The 22,410-nt window shown below is 39.9% G+C and overlaps 2 protein-coding genes across 5 annotated transcripts in view; one reads left to right on the top strand and one right to left on the bottom strand.

Annotated features, from left to right (window-relative positions):
• SLC25A40 (solute carrier family 25 member 40) overlaps positions 1-16,675 on the bottom strand; it is a 49,534-nt gene extending 32,859 nt beyond the window's left edge. The window contains exons 1-3 of one of the 2 annotated variants that reach the window (XM_016192048.2): positions 4,722-4,799; positions 2,841-2,961; positions 898-957 (exon numbers count right to left, since the gene is read on the bottom strand). In XM_016192048.2, coding sequence (XP_016047534.1) covers positions 898-957; positions 2,841-2,937 — 157 coding nt within the window. In that variant the 5' untranslated portion in view covers positions 2,938-2,961; positions 4,722-4,799. Of the gene's footprint in view, positions 1-897; positions 958-2,840; positions 2,962-4,721; positions 4,800-16,434 lie in introns of those variants that run through there. The other variant, XM_060196275.1, reaches the window with a different exon arrangement.
• Positions 16,676-16,800: 125 nt separating this feature from the next.
• The window catches only part of DBF4 (DBF4 zinc finger), a 31,416-nt gene continuing 25,806 nt past the window's right edge, over positions 16,801-22,410 (top strand). For 2 of the 3 annotated variants that reach the window (XM_060196273.1, XM_007531921.3), the window contains exons 1-2: positions 16,801-17,144; positions 18,356-18,528. In XM_060196273.1, coding sequence (XP_060052256.1) covers positions 17,099-17,144; positions 18,356-18,528 — 219 coding nt within the window. In that variant the 5' untranslated portion in view covers positions 16,801-17,098. Of the gene's footprint in view, positions 17,145-17,436; positions 17,511-18,355; positions 18,529-22,410 lie in introns of those variants that run through there. The other variant, XM_060196274.1, reaches the window with a different exon arrangement.

The raw sequence follows: 22,410 nt of genomic DNA, 5'->3' as shown, positions 1-22,410 counted from the left end.
GAAAAATACCTGCTTTTCATTTATGTTAAGCTAGGACTTCAATAGAGTGCAACTTATGACTAAGCCAACCTCTTCAAAATATGAACAGTTTTCTGCTATAAAAATAATTTAAAATATCATTATTTTTATAAAACTGTAAAATATTGCTCAAGAAATGCTATTTTTGTTAGTCTAATATAATGTATAACTACTCTTCTCAAACTCCACATGAATTATGTTGTCTGGCAATTAACTAAACTGTCTGACTAAAAAATGAATTTTCTTTCTTTCTTTATTTATTTTTCCCTTTTGCTTCCCTTGTTGTTTTTCATTGTTGTTGTCGTTATTATTGTTGTTGTTATTGACACTGTCATTGTTAGATAGGACAGAGAGAAATGGAAAGAGGAGGGGAAGACAGAGGTAGGAGAGAAAGATAGACACCTGCAGACCTGCTTCACCGCCTGTGAAGTGACTCCCCTGCAGGTGGGAAGCCGGAGGCTGGAACCAGTATCCTTACGCTGCTCCTTGCACTTCGCACCACCTGTGCTTAACCTGCTGCGCTACCACCCAACTCCCAATAATGAATCTTCTATCACAGTTTTAAAATAACAGATGACTAGTGGAGGTATATTCTAGGAATGGACACATCTCTTGGACTACAGAGGAATATAAATTCTAAAGTCTCTTACATAATTCTATTATTATGTGGAAGGCATATACCTAGCTACAGAAACCGGATTCTTATATACACAAAAGATTCAAAAAACTATTATATATGTTTGTTTTCTAATATATTTCAGCATGTATAACTAGCATGAACAAATGTTTCTGCATGGTGGCAAAAAGAATATTACTCAAGCAAAACTACCTTATGTAAAACATCTAGCATAATATTCTCAGGATGACTAGTATACATACCTTTGGGGGATAGGTTTTTTTGGGCTTGAAGTCGAATTTTAACAACATCCAAGGGTGTCACTATGAAGATATACACACTTCAATAGCAAGTGATATAATATATGTACATTAAAAAAACACAAAATATATCAAATTATACTTCTCACGATTATATAATGGTAAAGATTACTTATCTTGGGCTGGAGAAACAACATAATGGTTATGCAAAAGACTTTCATGCCTAAGGCTCTGAGGTCCCAGGTTCAATCCCCAGCACCATCATAAGCCAGAGCTGAGCAGTGCTCTGGTTTTAAAAAAATTTTTTAAATTAAATTAAAAAAAAAAGTTTACTTAAAGTAGTTGTGAATGTGACATTTTTTTCTTGCAAATATTTTACCACTTTAGGCTGACTTTTTCAGACAGAGATAAAGATAGAAAGATACCACAGCATCTAGATACAGCATATTGCCAGCTCTTAAATGTAGCATTCTAATGTCTGTTCTTGAATTTTATTTAAGGAGAATCAGTGAGTAATTCTCACAAGAACTGAACTATCATTTGTCATATTTCTATACATATAATTCTATTAGTATTAAAACTGAAAAGTTACAGTAACACAAGTCTATTTTAATAGAGAATAACTGATATAATAACTAATCAATAATACAATTTTCTTAGTCTGTAAACCTGCCATAAATTATCTTCACTAACAGATTGTGTCACTGTGTTTGAGAATAGCACAGCAAAGAAGAATTGTTTCAATTTACACACTATACTTTGTCCAAGAAAGAAAAATGACAAATAGAATAAGAAGAATTTAAGAATAAGGAGATCAGGGAGTCGGGCGGTAGCACAGAGGGTTAAGCGCACATGGCGCAAAGGACCGGCATAAAGATCCCGGTTCAAACCCCTGCTCCCCACCACAGGCGGTGAAGCAGGTCTGCAGGTATCTATATCTTTCTCTCCCCTTCTCTGTCTTCCCCTCCTCTCTCCATTTCTCTCTGTCCTATCCAACAACAATGTCATCAACAACAATAACTACGACAATAATGGAAACAACAAGGGCAACAAAAAGGAAATAAACAAATAAATATTTTTTAAAAAAATAAGATATTAGATTATCTCTAATGTCTTTACAGCCCTACGATTTTTATCTAAAATAAGATATTAAGATCTTAAAAAAGATATTAACATCTTAAAATAATTAATAATCACAATTCTAATATTCTAATAACAATAGTTTACTTAAATAAACAGATTAAGTTAAAAATCAATAAAATGCTATATCATCACCTATGGCTGCTGTCTTTGTAAGAAACTGATTACAAAAATACTAAAAAACATCCAAAGAAATTTAAGAACTATATTGTTAATACAAAGTAGTAATTTATTTTTCAAAACATTAATTTATGTTTGTTATTACTTAAATCACCCAAATTCTGCATTATTCTTTATGCAAATTTATTTAAATTTTTTATTTATCCGTATATTAGTGAAACAGACAGAGATAAGAAAGCAGAACGATATTCTGGTACACACAATGCCTGGGGTTGATTTAGGACCTTATGCTTGCAAGCTGGGTGTTCTATCTGCTGCACCACCTCTTGGGCTAGTAGGCAAATATTTTATTCCATCTTCTTGTTTCTATTTTTGAAAGACAGTAATAAATTAATAAAAGTTTAATAGGAAGAAGGCCTTCAAATAACTGATCTAAGCCTCTAATTCTCAGATGAAAAGTGAATAGACTACTCCAAAGTGCTTTATCGCCCTCAGGATGACAAAGCAAGAACTGAAATTCAAGTCTTTTGATTCTCTGTCCAGGATATCCTTCATGTGATCAGGCTGGTGAAGGAATATTAGCATTCATAAAAGATGATTAAAGATATCATTATTTCAAATAGAAAAACTCAACTGGAATTCCTAACTTATCAGTTATATAATCTATATCAGTAACATTATTTTACCCATTAGTGATGTCAATAAAGCGCCAGTACAAGAGGCAGCCATTTGTTGAAGAGGTGTCGCTTGGATGATTTGTGGTCTCTCTGCTTCAGGATCCATATTTCTAACTAACTGAAGGAAAATCTGTTAAGGAAAATCAAGACATAAAATAAAAGTTTAATAAATAATGCCTGCTAAAAACTAAACTATAAAAGCATTAATGAATACTAACATCAAAGCATATGTTGATCCTGTTAGAAGTAAATATATCCAGAGGACCCAGGCTCAATTCCCTGGCCACCACTTCTAAAGGGGAAGCTTCATGAGCAGAGGAGTAGTGCTACAGGTTTATCTGTCTGCCTCTCTCTTTCTCTTTCTCTCTGCAGCACTGAATCCCACTGATAACCATGGTGGGGAAAAAAAGGGGAAAAGAGAAAATAAGGAGAGAAAGGAAGGGGGAAGAATAGGAGAATTAAAAAAAAAGAGTATAAAGATATCCAGAGGTGAGAAATACCTAGCTTACCCAATAGGCATGTACGTGGCTTGGGTTTGCACCCCAGAACCCACATGGAAGTGCTATGGCACCAGGCAAAGTTCCAGTGCCACAGTTTCTCTGTTTCTACTGGAAAAAGAAAAAGGAAAAACAAACAAACAACCTAGAACAGAGAAATCACATGTGCATGAGGTCCTGGCACTGAGGAAAAAAGTAAGTACTATTCAGATGCCATTAGAAAATAATTTCTGATTTTACAAAATAAATGGCAATATATCTCAGCTAACTTGTGTGAGCTTTACATTTGGGAGACAATCGATAAGCATAAAAATGTTCAAAAAAGTGTAAGAATCACTTGTAAACTTACTATTGAGAAATGATCACTGGCAACATATAGGTGCCATCTTTACAAAACTACCATACACACACACGCACGCACACACACACACGCAGATTAAATCTTACTAGTCAAGCATGTATGTTTATGTTCATGCATGCATTCTGAATGACAAAAATATGTCAGTACTTAGCGCTGATACTTAGAAATGTAGACACCACTGCTATTTAAATTGTCATATTAAAGTCTATAATTTTTCATTTTTTTATATTTTATTTATTTTCCTTTTTGTTGACCTTGTTTTTTATTGTTGCTGTAGTTATTGTTGTTGTTATTGATGTTGTCATTGTTAGATAGGACAGAGAGAAATGGAGAGAGGAGGGGAAGACAGAGAGGGGGAGAGAAAGACAGACACCTGCAGACCTGCTTCACCGCTTGTGAAGCAACCCTTCCCCCCACAGGTGGGGAGCCGGGGGCTCAAGTCGGGATCCTTACACTGGTCCTTGCACTTTGTTAAGTGCCACTTGCACTTAACCCACTGCGATAATGCCTGACTCTCCTAAAGTCTACAATTTTTTAGGATATTTAATCAAGTTCACATTGTTAGACAGGTTATTTATTGCCAATTACTCATTCATCCCTTCATTTTATGACTTTTCACATACGTATACTTATACATGAATCTTTTTGTAATTACAACTACTATAGGAGAAAAATAAGATTGCTGAGTTAAACAAATAACTTGATACAAACTTCCAAATGACTTCCACATAAGTTGAATCAATTTATGCTTCTACTGGAAATAGATTAAATCCTCTCAGTTTACAACTTCATTAAACTCTCACATTACATATCATTTGTTTCTTCTGTGTCACTTGAAAGTAGGTTGCATAGATTTTATCCCTTCAAGCTAAAGATGTCAGAAGATTTTCTTATATAAATAAAGTACAGCCATAAGGCTGAGGAAACAATTTTGATAGTGTTTTATAGTTTATATTCAAATTTTTCCAATTAGCCCCACCAATGATCATTATAACAATGATTTTTACTGTTTTATTTAAGACTATTATTTACCTATTTGGTTTAAGTCTTTTCCACAATTCTATGCTCCAATGTATATATATATTTTTTGTAACATCAGTAGCTGAAAATCTGTAGTGGGAAAAAAAAGAAAAGAAATTGTCTTTTCATACACAAAAGTTTAAAGATATAAAAGAGAAGCAAAACTTCAAAACACAGATCATCACTGAAAACTCATATAAACATGACAAATCCACAAAACCTAACATTATACTTATGAAATCATTCTCATAAAAATGTTCTATATATTAAATACTCACTGCTTTGAAAATAATATATATAAATATTCTATATAATACTCACTGCTTTGAAAACAAACCTAGATCCTAAATTAACTGATCAATTTTAATATTCTTAAGAGCTGAACAACTAGATTTTGTGCCATAAAATTAAATCTCAATCAAATAATCTTTCAGGCCTATCTTTCAATTACAGAGAAATGACATGCCACTGGTGGGCAGGGGGTTATGGGGGGGATAAAGGAAATTCAACTGTATACAGAGCAACTACTGGTTTCTTCAACAAGTAAAGTGAGAGGGAGACATGGGGGAGGGTGACAACAAAGGGGAACTGTTACATGACAAAGAAAGCTTATTCAATAAATACATACTGGTTCAAGAAAACAAATTTTAAAAGTCAATTTGACAGTATCTAAGGAAATCTGAGCATGGGTTGGATATTAGGTAATGTACAGGAATTATAGAGGGTTTGAGTCCCTCCATGCTTGTAGTGATGGGGCTGGGCAGTGGTGCCACTGGGAGAGTACACACTACAACATGCAAGGACCTGGGTTCAAGCCTCTGCTCCCAACCTTCAGGACAAAATTTTCATGAATGGTGGAGCAGTGCTACAAGTCTCTCTCTCTCTCTCTCTGTGTCTCTCCCTCTCTCCTCTTCTCAACTGCTCTCTATATCTATCTAATAAATACCTTGCATATGCCAGATTGATGCTGATTTTCTCCTTCCTTCTCTCACGTGTGTGTGTGCGTGTGCGTGTGTGTGTGTTTTGCACAGAGAAATGGTAACATAGCACTGGGGAAAGTTGTGGTGCTGTGGTAGCTCTCCCTCTATCTCTCTGTGGGAGAAACAGCCCAGAAGTGGTGAAATTGCATATGAATGTTACTAATGAAAAAAAGATTCCTAGGTTGTGTGAATTATATCTTTCCCCAACTATTAACTTCCATCTTTTTTTTTGTATGTTAATTTAATGCATGGTTACTGATCACACCCAGGGTCTCATGTATGTATTCTACTGTTGAGCATATTAATGAGTGCAAGCAAAGCAACACTTCATCAGCCATAGAATTCTTGGTGGAGGGGGGCCAGGTGGTGGCTCACCTGGTTGAACACTCTTGTTACAATGCACAAGAATCCAAGTTCAAGCCCCTGACCCCCACCTGCAGGGGGAAAGCTTTGCGAGTGGTGAAGCAGAACCGCAGGTGTCTCTCTCTCTCCCTATCTCCCCCTTCCCACTTGATTTCTGGTGGTCTCTATCCAATAAATAATAATAAAAATAATTCTTGGTGGATTCCATACATACTGCTAGAAATCGAACCCACGGATTCCTATGTTCAAGGCAGGCACTTTAGCACTGAGTAACCTCATTAGAGCATATTTTATTTTATTTTACTGTATTGTAGGGCTGGGTGGTAGTTCACATGATAGAGTGCACATGTTACTATGTGCAAGGGCCTGGGTTTAAACCCATGGGTCCCATCTGCAGAGGGAATGCTTCATGAGTGCTAGAGCAGCTGCAGGTATCTCTTCTCTGTCTTGGACATACCCTCTATCAAAACATATTTCTGCTGGGAGTGGTGGAGTTGTGTAAGCACTGAGTTCCAGCAATAACTCTGGTGGCAGAGAAAGAATTTGTTGTTGTTGTTGTTTGTTTTTTAATATTTATTCCCCTTTGTTGCCCTTTTTATTGTTGTAGTTATTATTGTTGTTATTGATGTCATCATTGTTGGATAGGACAGAGAGAAATGGAGAGAGGAAAGGAAGACACAGGGGGACAGAAAGACACCTGCAGACCTAATTCACTGCTTGTGAAGCAATTCCCCTGCAAGTGGGGAGCCAGGGGCTCAAACAGGGATCCTTCTGCTGGTCCTTGCACTTCGTGCCATGTGCGCTTAACCCGCTGCGCTACTGCCCTGTTTATTTTTTTAATGAGAGAGTGAGCCACAAAGAGTAGGAGCAAAGCTCTACTCCATCATCCACTGAGTTCTCCTTGTTCTCATTTAATACTGGGGGCTGAATCTGGGGTCTAACACATGCAAAGCTCTCTTCCATTTCACACTCTCTTTAAAGTACCTTTTGATAAACTAAAGCCCTGAATTTTTTTTTTTCTTGGTCATAAAGATAATTTAGTTGTGTGACACACTGTTTTACAAAAGATCCCTAGGACTCTTTCATCTTGTATGCTGAAACACTATACCTATCAAGCAGATACTCCGCACTGTAATGTTCCCATTCCCTGGATACCTTTATACTTTCCCCTTTCAAGAATTTTGATTACTTTGGATAATTCATATAAATCAAATAATGTATATTTCTCCTTCTGTGGCTGACTCACTTCACCCAGTTTAACATACTCCAAGTTTACTCTTGTTGCAGTATAAGAGATATTTTCCTTCTAAGACTAAATAATACACCAATCTATGTGTACACATTTTCACTATCTATTAATCTATCATTGGACACTTAGATTGTTTCTACCTCTTGAAACATGTATAAGGCTGAAGTAAACAGGAGTACAATATCTCCTTTGAAATTCCCCATACTGATTATTTGGGATAAATACTTGGCAGAGGAATTACAAAAGAAATGGTAGTTCTATTATATTAAATTCCTTTATTTCTTTATTGCCACCAGGGTTATTGCTGGAGTTCAGTGCCTACACAATGACTCCATGATTCCTAGTGGTCATATCTTTTTCTTTTTTTCTTGAGATTGAAAAGGATAAAGAAAGATACCTATTGCATATTGCAATGCTCCACTGCTTATGAAGCTTCCCCTATGCAGGTGGGGACCAGGGCCTTGAACCAAGGTCCACACACACAGAAACATGAGTGAAAAATGCAGCTAAGACATTTACATTGCCACCAACAGTACACAGGGTTCTGATTTCTTCATTTACATGTCTTATTCCTTGCTAAACATTTTCCTACCTTATTTCTATAGTTTTTTTTTTTAAGATTCCATACATATAGGGCTAGAAAAAGAGCTGACCAAGTAGGATACATGGCGTATCCAAGTTTATTCCCCAAGACTATGTAGAAATATTATGGCACTGGAGGAATTCCTCTCTGCCTGAATGAAAAGTCAGCCCAGGAGCAGTGAAATCACACATGTATGAGATCCCTGCTTTAAAAAAAAAAAAAAGTCTACATAATGTCACAAATGGCAAGATGTCTTTCTCATAGATGGATATGTATGTTTTTGTATGTGTATGTACACATTTTATTTCTGGTAAACTTTTATTAGATAGTAACAGAATAAACCACATATATTTATAGTTTTAAAGCTCAGTAAGCAAAAGGAACATAACTTGTATGCCTATAACTTAGCCCTTTATAATTACTTTCTTTTTTTTAGTATTTCTTTTTTTTTTTATCAGAGCACTGCTCAGCTCTGGCTTATGGTGGTGCAAGGGATTGAACCTGGAACTTTGGAACCTCAGGCATGAGAGTCTCTTTGCATAACCATTATGCTATCTACCCCTACCCTTTTAGTATTTATTTATTCCCTTTTGTTGGCCTTGGTTTTTATTGTTGTAGTTATTGTTGTCTTCATTGTTGGATAGGACAGAGAGAAATGGAGAGAGGAAGGGAAGACAGAGAGAGGGAGAGAAAGATAGACACCTGCACACCTGCTTCACCACTTGTGAAGTGAACCCCCTAGAGATGGGGAGCCAGGGGCTAGAACCGGGATCCTTATGCCAGTCCGCTTTGCGCCACCTGCACTTAACCCGCTGTGCTATCGCCCAACTCCCTATAATTACTTTATTTTTAAAATTTTATTATTTTATATTTTTATTGCCACCAGGGTTATTGCTGGGCCTCGGTGCTGGCTCTACGACATTCCAGCTGGTCTTCCCCCGCCCCTTTCTATTATACTTGGTAGGACACAGAGAAATTGGGAGGGAAGGGAGAGAAAAAGACAAAAGAGACACCTAAAGACCTGACACTGCTGCAGAGGAGGAGGAGGGGAACTCGAACCCAGGTCTTTGTGCATGGCAATATGTGTATATGTTTGCTTAACTGTGTATGCCATGGCTGAGGCCCCCTTTATAATTACTTTTTAACACTATTCCTTGTGCTGAAACAATTACTGAACTCTTATAACAGATTAGCTAGCATATTTGAGAAACTCACATGAATGGAATCATACAATGTATAGTATTTGGTTTTCTGGCTTCTTTCACTCATAATTATTTTCATACTTTTTCATACTATTATTGCATATAAGGTTCCTTTCTACTACTGAACAGTATTCTACAATTTCTCTATCTAGCCATCTGTTGACAAAAATTTGGGATGTTTAATTGAAAAAAAATTGGGGTGATGATGGGGTTAGTACAAATAAAAATTTAGGAATATGCACATTACATTAAATTTAATGTAATTAAATAATTTAGTAATTAGTTGGCTAGGTAATTAAAATTGTCAAATGGCAAACACATGTTTAACTTGTTTTAAAAAATAGTGAAGATGATTTCCCAAATATTGTGTTGATGAGAATATGTGGTCTATTATGCCTGTAAACAAAGAGAAGGGGAGGCAGATTAACAGATGTCATTAGAATAGGTCTGTATCAACCTACAGGGATGCAGAGATCACATAGGCTCCTGTGCTGAATATGGGCCCCAGATCAAATTGATGGGATTTATAGTTAATGATATTTATATACTTTTCCTATATGTGGGAGCTACTCTCTTCCCTGACCCAGCCTTCTAATCCTATCCCCAACTCCAAGACTATTTCCCCAGATAATGCCTTTGGTCCACCTTCATGTTAACTACTGGCCTTAGGCAAAAATTAGTAAACTCATGAGCCCCTTGGAATATACCTAAAAGAGACCTACTAGCCTTTTCCAAAATGGTGAACCCAAATCTCAACTGCTATATTCTTGCCTTTAGGTTAAACACATACACACACACACACACACACACACACACACACACACACACCTCAACTGCTACATTCTTGCCTTTAGGTTACACACACACACACACGCACACGCACACGCACACACACCTGGCCTAGTCAGGGAATCCTGGGATTTCCACACAGACAGAAAGAGATACAGAGAAAAGACCAAGCAGAGCTCTCTTTTACAGTAATGCTGGGGATTGAACCTGTGACCTCAGAGCCTCAGGCATGAAAGTCTTTTGCATAACCATAAGCTATCTCCCTAACCCTAAAGTAAATTTAAATGTAAATAGAATTCTCTCAACAATGGCACAGACTATACTGGTTGGTATCAAGTTTTCTATATTTACTGGCCATGGATATATGACTAAGTCTTTTTGCTGTGGTAGTTGAAAGATCTGTATCCTAATAACATCACTAAAAAAAAAAAAACAAAAAAAAAACACCTGCAGGTTTCAAGGAAGTGAATAGACATGCAGACCTATCCCCCCCCACCCCCCCACCCCCGTCCCCTTCCTTTTCGATTTTTCTCTGTCCTATCCAACAACAATGGTAACAAAATGGGATAAATGACCACAGGAGCAGGGGATTCATAGTGCTGGCACCTAGCCCCAGTGATAACCCTGGAGGCAAAAAAAAAAAGCCTTGGTTTATAGATTAGAAAATAATTCCAAAGAAACTATTAAACAAACAGAGAGACCCCTCACAGAATGGGAGAAGATCTTCACATGCCAGACATCAGACAAGAAACTAATCACCAAAATATATAAAGAGCTCAGCAAACTTAGCCGCAAAAAAGCAAATGACCCCATCCAAAAATGGGCAGAGGAAATGAACAAAACATTCACCACAGAGGAGATCCAAAAGGCTAACAAACATATGAAAAACTGCTCTAGGTCACTGATTGTCAGAGAAATGCAAATTAAGACAACACTAAGATACCACCTCACTCCTGTAAGAATGGCATACATCAAAAAGGACAGCAGCAACAAATGCTGGAGAGGATGTGGGGACAGAGGAACCCTTTTACATTGCTGGTGGGAATGTAAATTGGTACAGCCTCTGTGGAGAGCAGTCTGGAAAACTCTCAGAAGGCTAGACATGGACCTTCCATATGACCCAATAATTCCTCTCCTGGGGTTATACCCCAAGGACTCCATAACACCCAACCAAAAAGAGGTGTGTACTCCTATGTTCATAGCAGCACAATTCATAATAGCTAAAACCTGGAAGCAACCCAGGTGCCCAACAACAGATGAATGGCTGAGAAAGCTGTGGTATATATACACAATGGAATACTATGCAGCTATCAAGAACAATGAACCCACCTTCTCTGACCCATCTTGGACAGAGCTAGAAGGAATTATGTTAAGTGAACTAAGTCAGAAAGTTAAAGATGAGTATGGGATGATCCCACTCATCAACAGAAGCTGACTTAGAAGATCTGAAAGGGAAACTAAAAGCAGGACCTGATCAAATTGTAAGTAGGGCACCAAAGTAAAAACCCAGTGGTGAGGGGTAGACATGTAGCTTCCTGGGCCAGTGGGGGGTGGGAGTGGGCGGGAGGGATGGGTCACAGCCCTTTGGTGATGGGAATGGTGTTTATGTACACTCCTAGCAAAATGTAGACATATAAATCAGTAGTTAATTAATATGAGAGGGGGAAATCAATCGTATGTCTCAAAGGTTCTCAAAAGACAAACTGAATCTTTTTAATAGATAGGCTACGTATTTGATATGCGGACTCTCTCAAAAGCCTAGACCAAGTAGATTAGAAGCTTCCAATAGCACAGCTATATACAAGATACTGGGTACTGTACAGCAAACCATAACAAAGGGACTTTTCAAAGTTAACCCAATTAACAAATAATGTGATGATAATATTAACTATTGATTGTCTTTTTGAACCCTAAGACAGCAGGAACCTCACATCTTCACTATAGAGCCCCTACTTCCCCCAGTCCTGGCACCCTTGGATAGGGCTCACTTTCCCGTATGCATCTCCCAATCCATACCAAATAATATTGCATCCGCCGATCACAACCTAACCAAAGCAACGATTGCCATCTCAACATGCTTCACCTCAGAGTGTATCCAGAGACTTCACGTGTGGAATGACAACCCTTCAGCTTCATTACTCGGGTGAGACCTTTCCTTTTATAGTACACTCTAATTTCATCTCAGGTAGTTCACTTTCTAACAAAGTCCCATAACCTAGACATACACCAGTTTCTGTGAGAGAGAGCGTATGTGCACACGTATCCATAAACTACTGCAAAATATATACCTGAAAGCAGGATTACACTAGAGATTGCAGTGAGTACCTCCCTAACACTTCCTCTCCACTATTCCAAACTTGGGATCCATGATTGCTCAACAAATTGTTTGGCTTTGTATGTTAACTCTCTTTTCAATCACCAGGTTCCAGATGCCACCAGGATGCTGGCTAGGCTTCCCTGGATTGAAGACCCCACCAATGTGTCCTGGAGCTCAGCTTCCCCAGAGACACACCTTACTAGGGAAAGAGAGAGGCAGACTGGGAGTATGGACCGACCAGTAACGCCCATGTTCAGCGGGGAAGCAATTACAGAAGCCAGACCCTCTACCTTCTGCAACCCTCAACGACCCTGGGTCCATGCTCCCAGAGGGCTAGAGAATGGGAAGGCTATCATGGGAGAGGGTGGGTTATGGGGATTGGGTGGTGGGAATTGTGTGGAGTTGTACCCCTCCTACCTTATGCTTTTGTTCACTAATCCTTTCTTAAATAAAAAATTTTAAATAAATAAATAAATAAATAAATAAAATAATTAACACTGACTAGTAAAGTTGACTTTCTGCTATTCATAACCTGGCATTATCACCTCTAGTGCAGTCATGGGTGTGTCTAAAAACATAGGGAGGGTGTAACCTGTGTATTTGCCCTTCCTCACTACAGTAATTAAGAAATTTTTTTTCCTTTCTTTTTTTCACCTGGGCTATAACATAAAATCATTTCCCTACTAGAAACATATCTACATTTTCCCCCATATCCTCTAATTTTTTTGAAGGCTCAATCTTTTTTTCTCATTATTGCAATTCACTGTACTGCATTTTTTTTTGGCAACAATATATTCAACCTATATTCACTTCAAGTCTAACATACTTTTTAATACTTAACCTTAGTCATCTGCCAAAATTTTCACTTATGAAACCAATGACAGAGTAAACATCAGAAATTAAAGGCCTTTTCCCCAAGTCTCTACTCTTGAAGATGAACTCTTGAAGATGAAGGGGTTAGTAAAGAGTTGACTAAAAATGATGGCTTTTACTATGCTCTTGAACTATCAAGCATTACACTATTGATAGTTTAAGCTTTCAAAAAAAAAATTTTTAACCCTCCCCTCCACCCCCGAGTGTTTTACTTTGGTGCAATACACCAAACCCAGCCCAAGTTGTATTTTGTTTTATTTTTCAACTTTTTTTTCTCTTTTGTTGCCCTTGTTGTTTATACTTGTTTTTGTGATTGTTATTGTTGTCATTGCTGTCATAGTTGTTGGATAGGACAGAAAGAAATCAAGAGAGGAGGGGAAGACAAAGAGGGGGGAGAGAAAGATACCTGCTTCATGGCCTATGAAGCGACCCCCCTGCAAGTGGGGAGCCAGGGGATCGAACCCAGATCCTTATGCCCGTCCTTGCGCTGTGCGCCATGTGCCTTAACCACTGACTGCACTACCGCCCAGCCTGCCTTCTCCTTTTTTTTTTTTTTTCTGACTTAATAATGATCAAGACTGTGGGATAAGAGGGGTACAATTCCCACCACCAGAGTGTCATAAACTTTCAAAAACGTTTAGCCTTCACACTTGAGAAGTGTTTATTACTCCCTTCTTACTGATTAAAAGTGAAGAGCAAATACTCAAATCAGGGAGTTGGGCGGTAGCGCAGTGGGTTAAGCACAAGGACAGGCTTAAGGATCCCGGTTTGAGCCCCCAGCTCCCCACCTGCAGGGGAGTTGCTTCACAAGCGGTGAAGCTGGTCTACAGGTGTCTATCTCTGTCTTCCCCTCCTCTCTCCATTTCTCTCTGCCCTATCCAACAACAACGACATCAATAACAACAACGATAAAAAAACAAGGGCAACAAAAGGGGAAATAAATATTAAAAGTTTTTTAAAAATACCCAAATCAACATAATGAAGCCTACATAATCCCTTTGTTTGAAATTCAATGACACTTTCTTTTCTTTCCTTTCCTTTCTTTTTTAGGTCGAGGGGCGAAGCAGAAAAGACATCATAACACTGTTCTACTACTGATGAAGCTTCTCTGTGTGTAGGTGTTTCCATGTGGTGGCCAGGGCCTCAAACCCGGGTCCTCATTCATGGATGGTAAAATATGTGTTCTAAGGAGAGAGCTATCTCTCACCTCCTGCAATTCTATAACTCTCCATGTTTTGTTCCATAAATTCTGTCATGTTTTCCATCTCTTGCACTATTTTCTCACATTCTGTTATCACTATTTTTCTTTTTACACATGCTGTTCTGGACAATGACCAATTATTTCCATGACTTCAATTATATTCTGTTATTGTTTCTCAACATATGTAAAAATTAATGGGGGGTGGTGGCAGTAGTGCGCTCGGTTAAACTGACATAACACCATGCTCAAAGATACAGGTTTGCCCCCCCCCAAAAAGCAAGGAGGAAACTTCATAAGTCATGAAACAGGTCTCTCCCTATCTCCCCTTCCCTGTCAGTTTCTCTCTGTCTTATCAAATAAAAATAAAGTGTGTGTGTGTGGGGGGGTATGGCTGCCAGGATTCGTAGTGATAGCACTGAACCCCAGGGACAATCCTGGTGGCAATAAAAATAAAGAAATATTTTTTTGTGGGGGCCAGGCAGCTTTGCACCTGGTTGAGAGCATACATTACATGCACAAGGACTAAAGTTTAAGTCCCCAGTCTTCATCTTCAGGAGGGAAACTTCATGAGTGGCGAAGCAGTGCTGTAGTTAGCTTCGTTTTTCCCTTTTTCCCTGTATCCCCCTTTCATTTTTTTTCTTTGTCCTATCAAACAAAAGGCAGGGAGAGGAATGGCCACCAGAACCAGTTGACTCCTTGCACACAGAGTCCTACCAATAATCCTGGAGGCAATAAAAAAATTAAAATTTTACAAGAGAGTTGGCTCAGTGACAGAACACATTAAGTGGTTGTCTGAGGTCCTAAATTCAAAACCCAGCACTCTTGGTCAAAGTGATGGTCTGAATCTGTCACAGAAATTAATATATAAATTTTAATTAACAAAATTAAAACCTTTAAATAAAAAAAATGTGCTGTTTGTATTAATAATTTGGGGCAATCGTTTTTCTGTAAGTAGAAACTATAAGGAATGTTTGTTCTGGCTACACCTCCCAGAGCCTCTAAAGATGTGAAACATCACCTAATAATTACTTAGATACAGTGACCCATCTGTACCATTTCTGAAATCAATCTCCACACCCCTAGACATCTCTCCTGATGTTACCTATATTTCAACTGGCTAATAAATATGTTTCCAAGACTGTCTTCCCTGGCCTCTCAAGCTAAAAGCCGTCCACATTTTCTTTGCAAATCTGAACCATTTCTGCGTTCTTGTTTCAGGTAAAGGTCTCACAGCTTGCTCATTTGTGAACCGGCTAGGTTGGCACTGCACTCCCCGAGCTGCAAGCCCAAAATTAACTATTAGACAATCAGTGATTATTTTGGTGAAGAGGGAAAGAATGCAAACAGCAGATTTCATTCTCTTCTTCCTTGCAATATTTACGGGAAGGGGGGATAAAAAAAGACACCAAAATAATATTTTTGTGAGGCGTCTTTCCAGTTAAAAAACTGTTGGCACCCCCACACTGACATGTAATTCTTTTTTCTTTTTCTTTTTTTTCCCTCCAGGGTTATTGCTGGGGCTCAGTGCCTATCCACTGCTTCTGGAGGCTATTTTTCCCCCCCTTTTGATGTCGTTGTTGTTGGATAGGACAGAGAGAAATGGAGAGAGGAGGGAAGACAGAGAGGAGGAAAGACAGACACCTGCAGACTTGCCTCACAGCCTGTGAAGCGACCCTGCGGCAAGTGGGGAGCCGGGGGTTCGAACCGGGATCCTTAGCCGGTTCTTGGGCTTTGCGCCATGTGCGCTTATCCCGCTGCGCTACCGCCCGACCCCGACATGTAATTCTTATACACTCATTAAGATCCATAATTTTCATATATAAAGAAAGTCAGGGTTTTTACAAGCTAAGTGGTGGAGCAGACCCCCGACCTCTCAAGAGTTGGGTCTCCCAACTTCCACTGTCATTGTTAAAATAAACGTCTAACACATGAGAAAAGAAGATCGGAGCAAAACAACGCGCACACCAAGCAGCAAAGGGCAGCAGGTGACCTGAACGCGCCCTAGGTCGGGGGCCGCCCGGCAGCCTCTCCGCCCTGGGCCGCTCTCGCCGGGGAAGCCCCTGTGCGCCGGGCTCCCGGCGGTCGGGCCCGCGGACACCACCGGCAAAACACGCTCTGCGACTGGCGGTGCAGCCTCCGAGGGAGCCCACCCCTGGCAAACAGGGTACCTTGGTGGAGGAGGCAGCCGGAGGGCAGGCGACCGGGGGGGGGGCAGCCCGGAAGGCAGGCAGGAGGAACCCAGAGGACGGAGGAGGCCGTCCTCCGGCGACAACTGCATCCACTACTTAGGCTCCATCTACCACACAGTTTCCAAGAAGCCCGACAGCACGATGCAGCAGCCCGCGAGCGTAGAAGCTGTGCGAAGACGCGGCCGTAGGGGGCGGGGCGCTGAGGCGTGAGGGATCCGGGCGGCGCGGAGCGAGGAGGCGGGCGCGCGGGCGGCGTGGGAGGGCGCTGGGCGCGGCGCCGGGAGGAGCAGCAGGAGGGGGAGGAGCGCGCTTGTGGGCAGGCGCGAGGCGGGGCGCGACGCGCGAGGGGGCGGGAGCGCGTATAGCCGCCGCGGCCGCATGACGCGTTTTCAAATTTTCAACCGCCGCGTCCCTCCGGTGTGTTCTCTCCTCCTTCCTTCCTGCTCCGGTTTTGGGAAACGGAATCCGCCCTTGCCCCGGAAGCTCGGCCCGCAAACGCCACATTTTCCCTCGCGTTGCGTAGTGTTGTGCGTGGAACGGGAGAGGCGAAGCCACCTGCCCACGGGCCTCAAGCAGCCGTGTTTTCGCGCCACTCGGCGCGACACCTCCTCCGGACCCAGTATGTAGGGGCCGGGAGGCTGCCATGAACTCCGGAGCCATGAGGATCCACGGCAAAGGACACTTCCAGGGTACGAAGCCCCTCCTCCGCCTTGCAGTCCCTTTAATCCTTTCTTGGTTCCACCATTGGTTCTTGGAGCGTTCTCCTCTGCAGCTCCCGGGCCTTTTTATGCTCGGGCTGTGGCGGCCTTCTCAGGGGCCTGGAGGGAGGCTCGGCCTGAGGCAGGAAGGACGCCGGCCCGAGCCCCGCACGTTCCAGCCGCGGCCCCGAGTTCCCGGCGGCCCGCGGTGCCGGGGGTGGGGTGGGCGCGGGGACCAAACGAGCGGAGCCGGGACGTTGCCCGGGCGTCGCCAGATGCCGCCGCTCGGCTCAGCCCCGGGGAGGCGGCTGCTCCCGTAGCTCTCAGAAGCAGATGTGCCGGCGGCCTTCTCACTCGGTGATTCGTTCTGGGCGGTTGTCTTTGCTCTTTAACGATTTTTATTTTAAATCCATTCCGAGGTGAAGGCAAGTGTGTTTCAAGCACACCTTTGATTGCCCTCAGCGTGGTACACAAAAACCGAGCTGACTCCCATTTTCAACCACTTTTGTTCGGTAAAATGTTCCGGTGTTGACTGTGTATTTTGTGTATGTGTTCACCGATGGGTGAACGGATTGTATTCTAAAAACGAGTTGTTAGGATCTCAGATCATGCAAAGGGAATGTGTGTGTGTGTGTATAATGACTTGGTTCATCAGACTGTTTAGTACTTGCTGTGTAAGCAGACTGCCTGAGAATAAGCTTGAGCAAAGCTTGAGCAATCTGGAACCTTTGAGGATGAGGTCATTCTGGGTAACAGAGATTTCATTCATTGTTAAAATAACATTGTAAGTACGCATTCGAGTGTTTCTGCATCGATAAATAGTCGAGTAAAACACCCGGTAGTTTTTTGGTTTTTTTTTTTTTTACATGCTAAAGAGGAAAAAATATTTAAGAAAGTATATATACCATTTCCTGCCGTTATGTATAGACATGAAAAAAGCACTGCTGATTCAACTTTTTGATTATGAAAAGGCTTATTTTACACTATAGTATCTTAAAATCTTTGAGGCCTTTTACCATTGACCTCAAACCACAAGGAAGAGCATTAAGTGTAAGGAAATTGACTGGTGTAATGACATAGAGTAGGAGGATTATGAAGATCTTCCCTCCTTGGTAATATGTTATTATATAAAAGATGTATTTTTTTCCAAAATGTTTTCTGCCTAGATACATTATCTAAATTTAAACTTTTAAAATTAACAGGTGGAATTCAAGTCAAGAATGAGAAAAATAGACCATCTTTGAAATCTCTGAAAACTGATAATAAACCAGAAAAATCCAAACATAAACCACTTTGGGGAAAAGTATTTTACATTGACTTACCGTCTGCCACCATATCTGAAAAACTGCAAAAGGACATTAAGGAGCTGGGAGGGGTAAGTCAACATCATATTTGAGCTGTCCCCACCCCCAGTCCTTTACTTGATGCAGTGCCCCAAACCCAGTCCAAGTTCTGTTTTTTGTTTCTCCTTTCAGTTCTTTTATCTCAACTTCTCTCCACAAGTTAGGTCATCCCATATTCATCCTTCTTTTTTTGGCTTATCTCATTTAACAGGATTCCTTCAAGCTCCATCCAGCATGGGGTGAAGAAGGTGAAATCACCATTTTAAATAGCTGAGTAACATATATAGATATAGATATGTATGTATGTATATCACAGTTTTCTCAGCCATTCATCTGTTGTTGGACACCTGGGTTGCTTCTAGGTTTTGCCTATTACAAATTGTGCTGCTGTGAACACAGGCATACACAGCTCTTTTTGGATGGACGTGTCTGACTCCTTAGGATATATCCCCAGAAGATATATCCATTTTTAGCGTTAGAGTTCTTCATACTGCTATCCACAAGGGTTGAACCACTTTACAGTTCAGGAGGGTTCCCTTACCCAGCACCTTCTCCAGCATTTTTTGTTACTATTCTTTTTAATGTATGAAATTCTCAGGGGTGTGAGGTAGTATCTCATTGTTGTGTTAAAGTTTTTGAATAATTTGAATAGTTGGTTTCATTCCAAGAATAGAAACTTGAATAGATACAAAATGTCTTTATAATGGGAGGTGGGGTACAAGGGAGTGTGATCTTTTTTTTTTTATGGTAAAGGTCCTGTTCTATAGATATGCTATTGTATACATAAATTAATTAAACTATATTGTATACATTAATTAAACCATTAATTAATATGTTGTTATATGTGTATGTATTGTACCCTATCACCAGCAATGCCCTTAATGCGTTAACGACTTTAGACATTGAAAAAAGACCTTCATTTTGGAAATGAAGTACTCTTAAGGGTTTAGAGCAGTTAAAGGACTAGTCTAAAGGAGTATTAAGCTAAAGTCTTAGACTGAAATGCTACTGCACCATGCTGGTCCGTTAGCAATTAATAGCTATAAGGTAGCTGATACAGTTTTGCAGTTCACATGTGATGAAGAACCTTGAGGTTTTAGTAACTAAACCAGCTGTACAGCTTGTAAAACTTATAAATAGGGAGCTGAATTGTGGTGCTCTTGGTTGAGTGCACACACTAGATAGTTCAAAAGGTCCTGGATTCAAACCTCTGGTCCCTGCCTTATCCCGAGGACCCAATAGTTTGGGCTAAAATGAGATGGAGAAGAGTAGAGAGGTAAGGACAGTAGTTATTTACTTGTTGTTGATTTTATTCTTTCATCATCAAAAAATAAGTTTCAAATTACTCTTTGAAGTAATTTTGAAGGAAGTCTTGGAGGATGTTGTACAGATACAATTTGAACTCAGTTTTGAAGAATGATTAAAACTTGAGCACATGGAAATTCATTCCAAAAATATTACATCAGTGTCTCCTATATGTCAACACTGTTTTAAATGCTTGGGATATATAAGTAAGATGTTTCTTATATAGTCACCTAAGAATTACCACTCTGGGAATGTCAAACAAATAATTGGTCGATATCATTAGTAGTGATTTGGCAAAAATTACATAGAACTTGTATTTGACCACAGAGATAGGACTGATTAACTCTACATTTAAGAATCATAGCAATCACATATTGAGATTACATTTTAAAAATTCATTTTGTTTTCTGAAATACAGATAGAAGAGATAGGTAGAGACCAGAGTAACACTCTGGCATGTGTTATGCAGGGATTGAATTCAAGACCTCATGCTTGAAAGTCCAGAGTTCTAGCATTGTGCCATCTCTTGGATTTGGTCAATGGGTTTCATTTTTCCAGAGCTCTGCTCAGCTCTGGTTTATGGTGATGTGGCGGGGTTGAACCCGGACTTTGGAACCTCAGGTGTGAGAGTCTCTTTGCATAACTATTATGCTATCTACCCCTGCCCTCAATTGATTTTCTACAGTTATGCTAAGACTAGAGGGAGGAAAGATTTTTTTTTAACACCTGGTGCAAGGAATATTGGCTAATCCTTTTAAAAGATGAAGTTAATAGTGCACATTCTTTGCTAAAGTTAATTCAGAATGGATCAAGCATGGGTGCTTAAGCATAGGGGCATATGCTTACAGAAAAGTATAGGAAGGAAATCTTGGTTACAGTACGTTTGCTGTTTAGTTTCTTGTATATTGCATCAAATCACAGGCAACAACTAATTAAAAAAAAAATGGGTAAGTTAGACTTCTTAATGGAGAAGAAGTATGTGTATGGTAGGGACAGAGACAGAGTAAAAGAGACTACAGCCCCAAAACTGATTCATTGTGATATAGGCTGGTCTATAACCTGGGCCATTCATGTGACTAAACACACTCTCCAAGTGAGCTATTTCAACAGCCTGTAATTAAGAAAATTTTGTACATTAAAGATATTTTCAAGAATATAAGAAGTCATTCTCCCAGAATGGGAGAAAGAAGTCCTGTATTGAATAAGGGATTACTTTTCCAGAAGTATAAATAACTATGCCTTGGGGGCTGGGTGGTGGCACACCTGGTTGAGCACACATAGTACACTGCAAGAACCCAGGTTCAAGCCCTCTGTCCCCACCTACAGGGGAAAACCTTCGTAAGTGGTGAAGCAATGCTGCAGGTGTCTCTGTCTCTCTCTTCTATCTCCCTTTTCCCTCTCAATTTGACTCTGTCCAATAAATAAAAAATAAAAACAAAAGAATTATGCCTGAACAATAGAAAAAAAACTGAGCAAAAGACTTAGACATTTCTCCAAAGAATTTGCATAGTGGTAAATAAACATGAAAAGACATTCAACATAACTATTAAGAAAACAGAAACAGTATGAGATATCACCTCACATCTAATAAGATGATCTCTCAAAAAAAAAAAATGTTAGCAAGAATGTGAGAAAACTGAACTGTTCTGTACTAATGATTGAATCATAAAATAGACTGGTAATTATGAAAAAGAACATGCTGGTCCCTCAAAAAATTAAAAATAGAATTACTGTATGTTTACACAATTCCACTTCTGGGTTTATACTCAAGAAATGAAAACATGGACTGGAAAAATGCTTATGTTCACAGCATTATTCATAACATGCACATCTCAGTAGGCAAAAGATGGAAACAAAGTTACTCATTAAGATGACTGCATAAACAAAAATGGGAATTAACGTTTTGTTAAACCTTTCAAAAGGATGAGATTCTGACTCATACTGCTATCTAGATGAACTTTGAAACCCTTGTCCTAGGTGAATTAAAATACACGCACACAAGAGGACTGATAGGGCTAGGGAGATGATTTTAGGTAGACTATATGCTTTCCATGCATAAACTCTAGGTTTAATTCCCAACATGACAGTAGAGCACCAAGAAACAGGTAGGACTCTCTAGATAAGGAACAGTGCTTTGGTATCTCTACCCCTTTTCCTTACTTTCTCCCTCTCATAAAAATAAACAGTAGGAAAAATTGGGCCAGGGTGACTCAGTCTGGGGTACATGTATGCAAGGCCCTAGGGGGTTCATTCTTTAGTACCGTATTAAAATAAATAAATAAATAAAGAATTCCACTTAAGTTCATATTCATACAAATGCAAAATAACATAAGAGGTTTTTAAAAGAATGGAAAGGTAGCCCACATGGATAGTTTGTTGCTTTGTTATGTGAGGCCTAGGTTTTAGCCCAGCCCCCTCCATATTGAAAGCTTTGATGCTGTGGTGTCCGTCTCTGCTTGCCTGCTTCTTTTAAAAAAAAAAAAAAGCTGAGTGCAGGAGCTAGGGAGAGAGAATTGGTTCTAGTTTTAGTGTTGGATGATTAAAAAGTTATGAAATAAGTGGGGGAACTGGGCAGTAGCACAGCAGGTTAAGCGCACATGGCACAAAAT

Source organism: Erinaceus europaeus, chromosome 8, assembly GCF_950295315.1.
Source record: "Erinaceus europaeus chromosome 8, mEriEur2.1, whole genome shotgun sequence".
In the NCBI taxonomy this organism is placed as follows: Eukaryota; Metazoa; Chordata; class Mammalia; order Eulipotyphla; family Erinaceidae; genus Erinaceus; species Erinaceus europaeus.
This window is presented reverse-complemented; position numbering and strand designations above follow the sequence as displayed.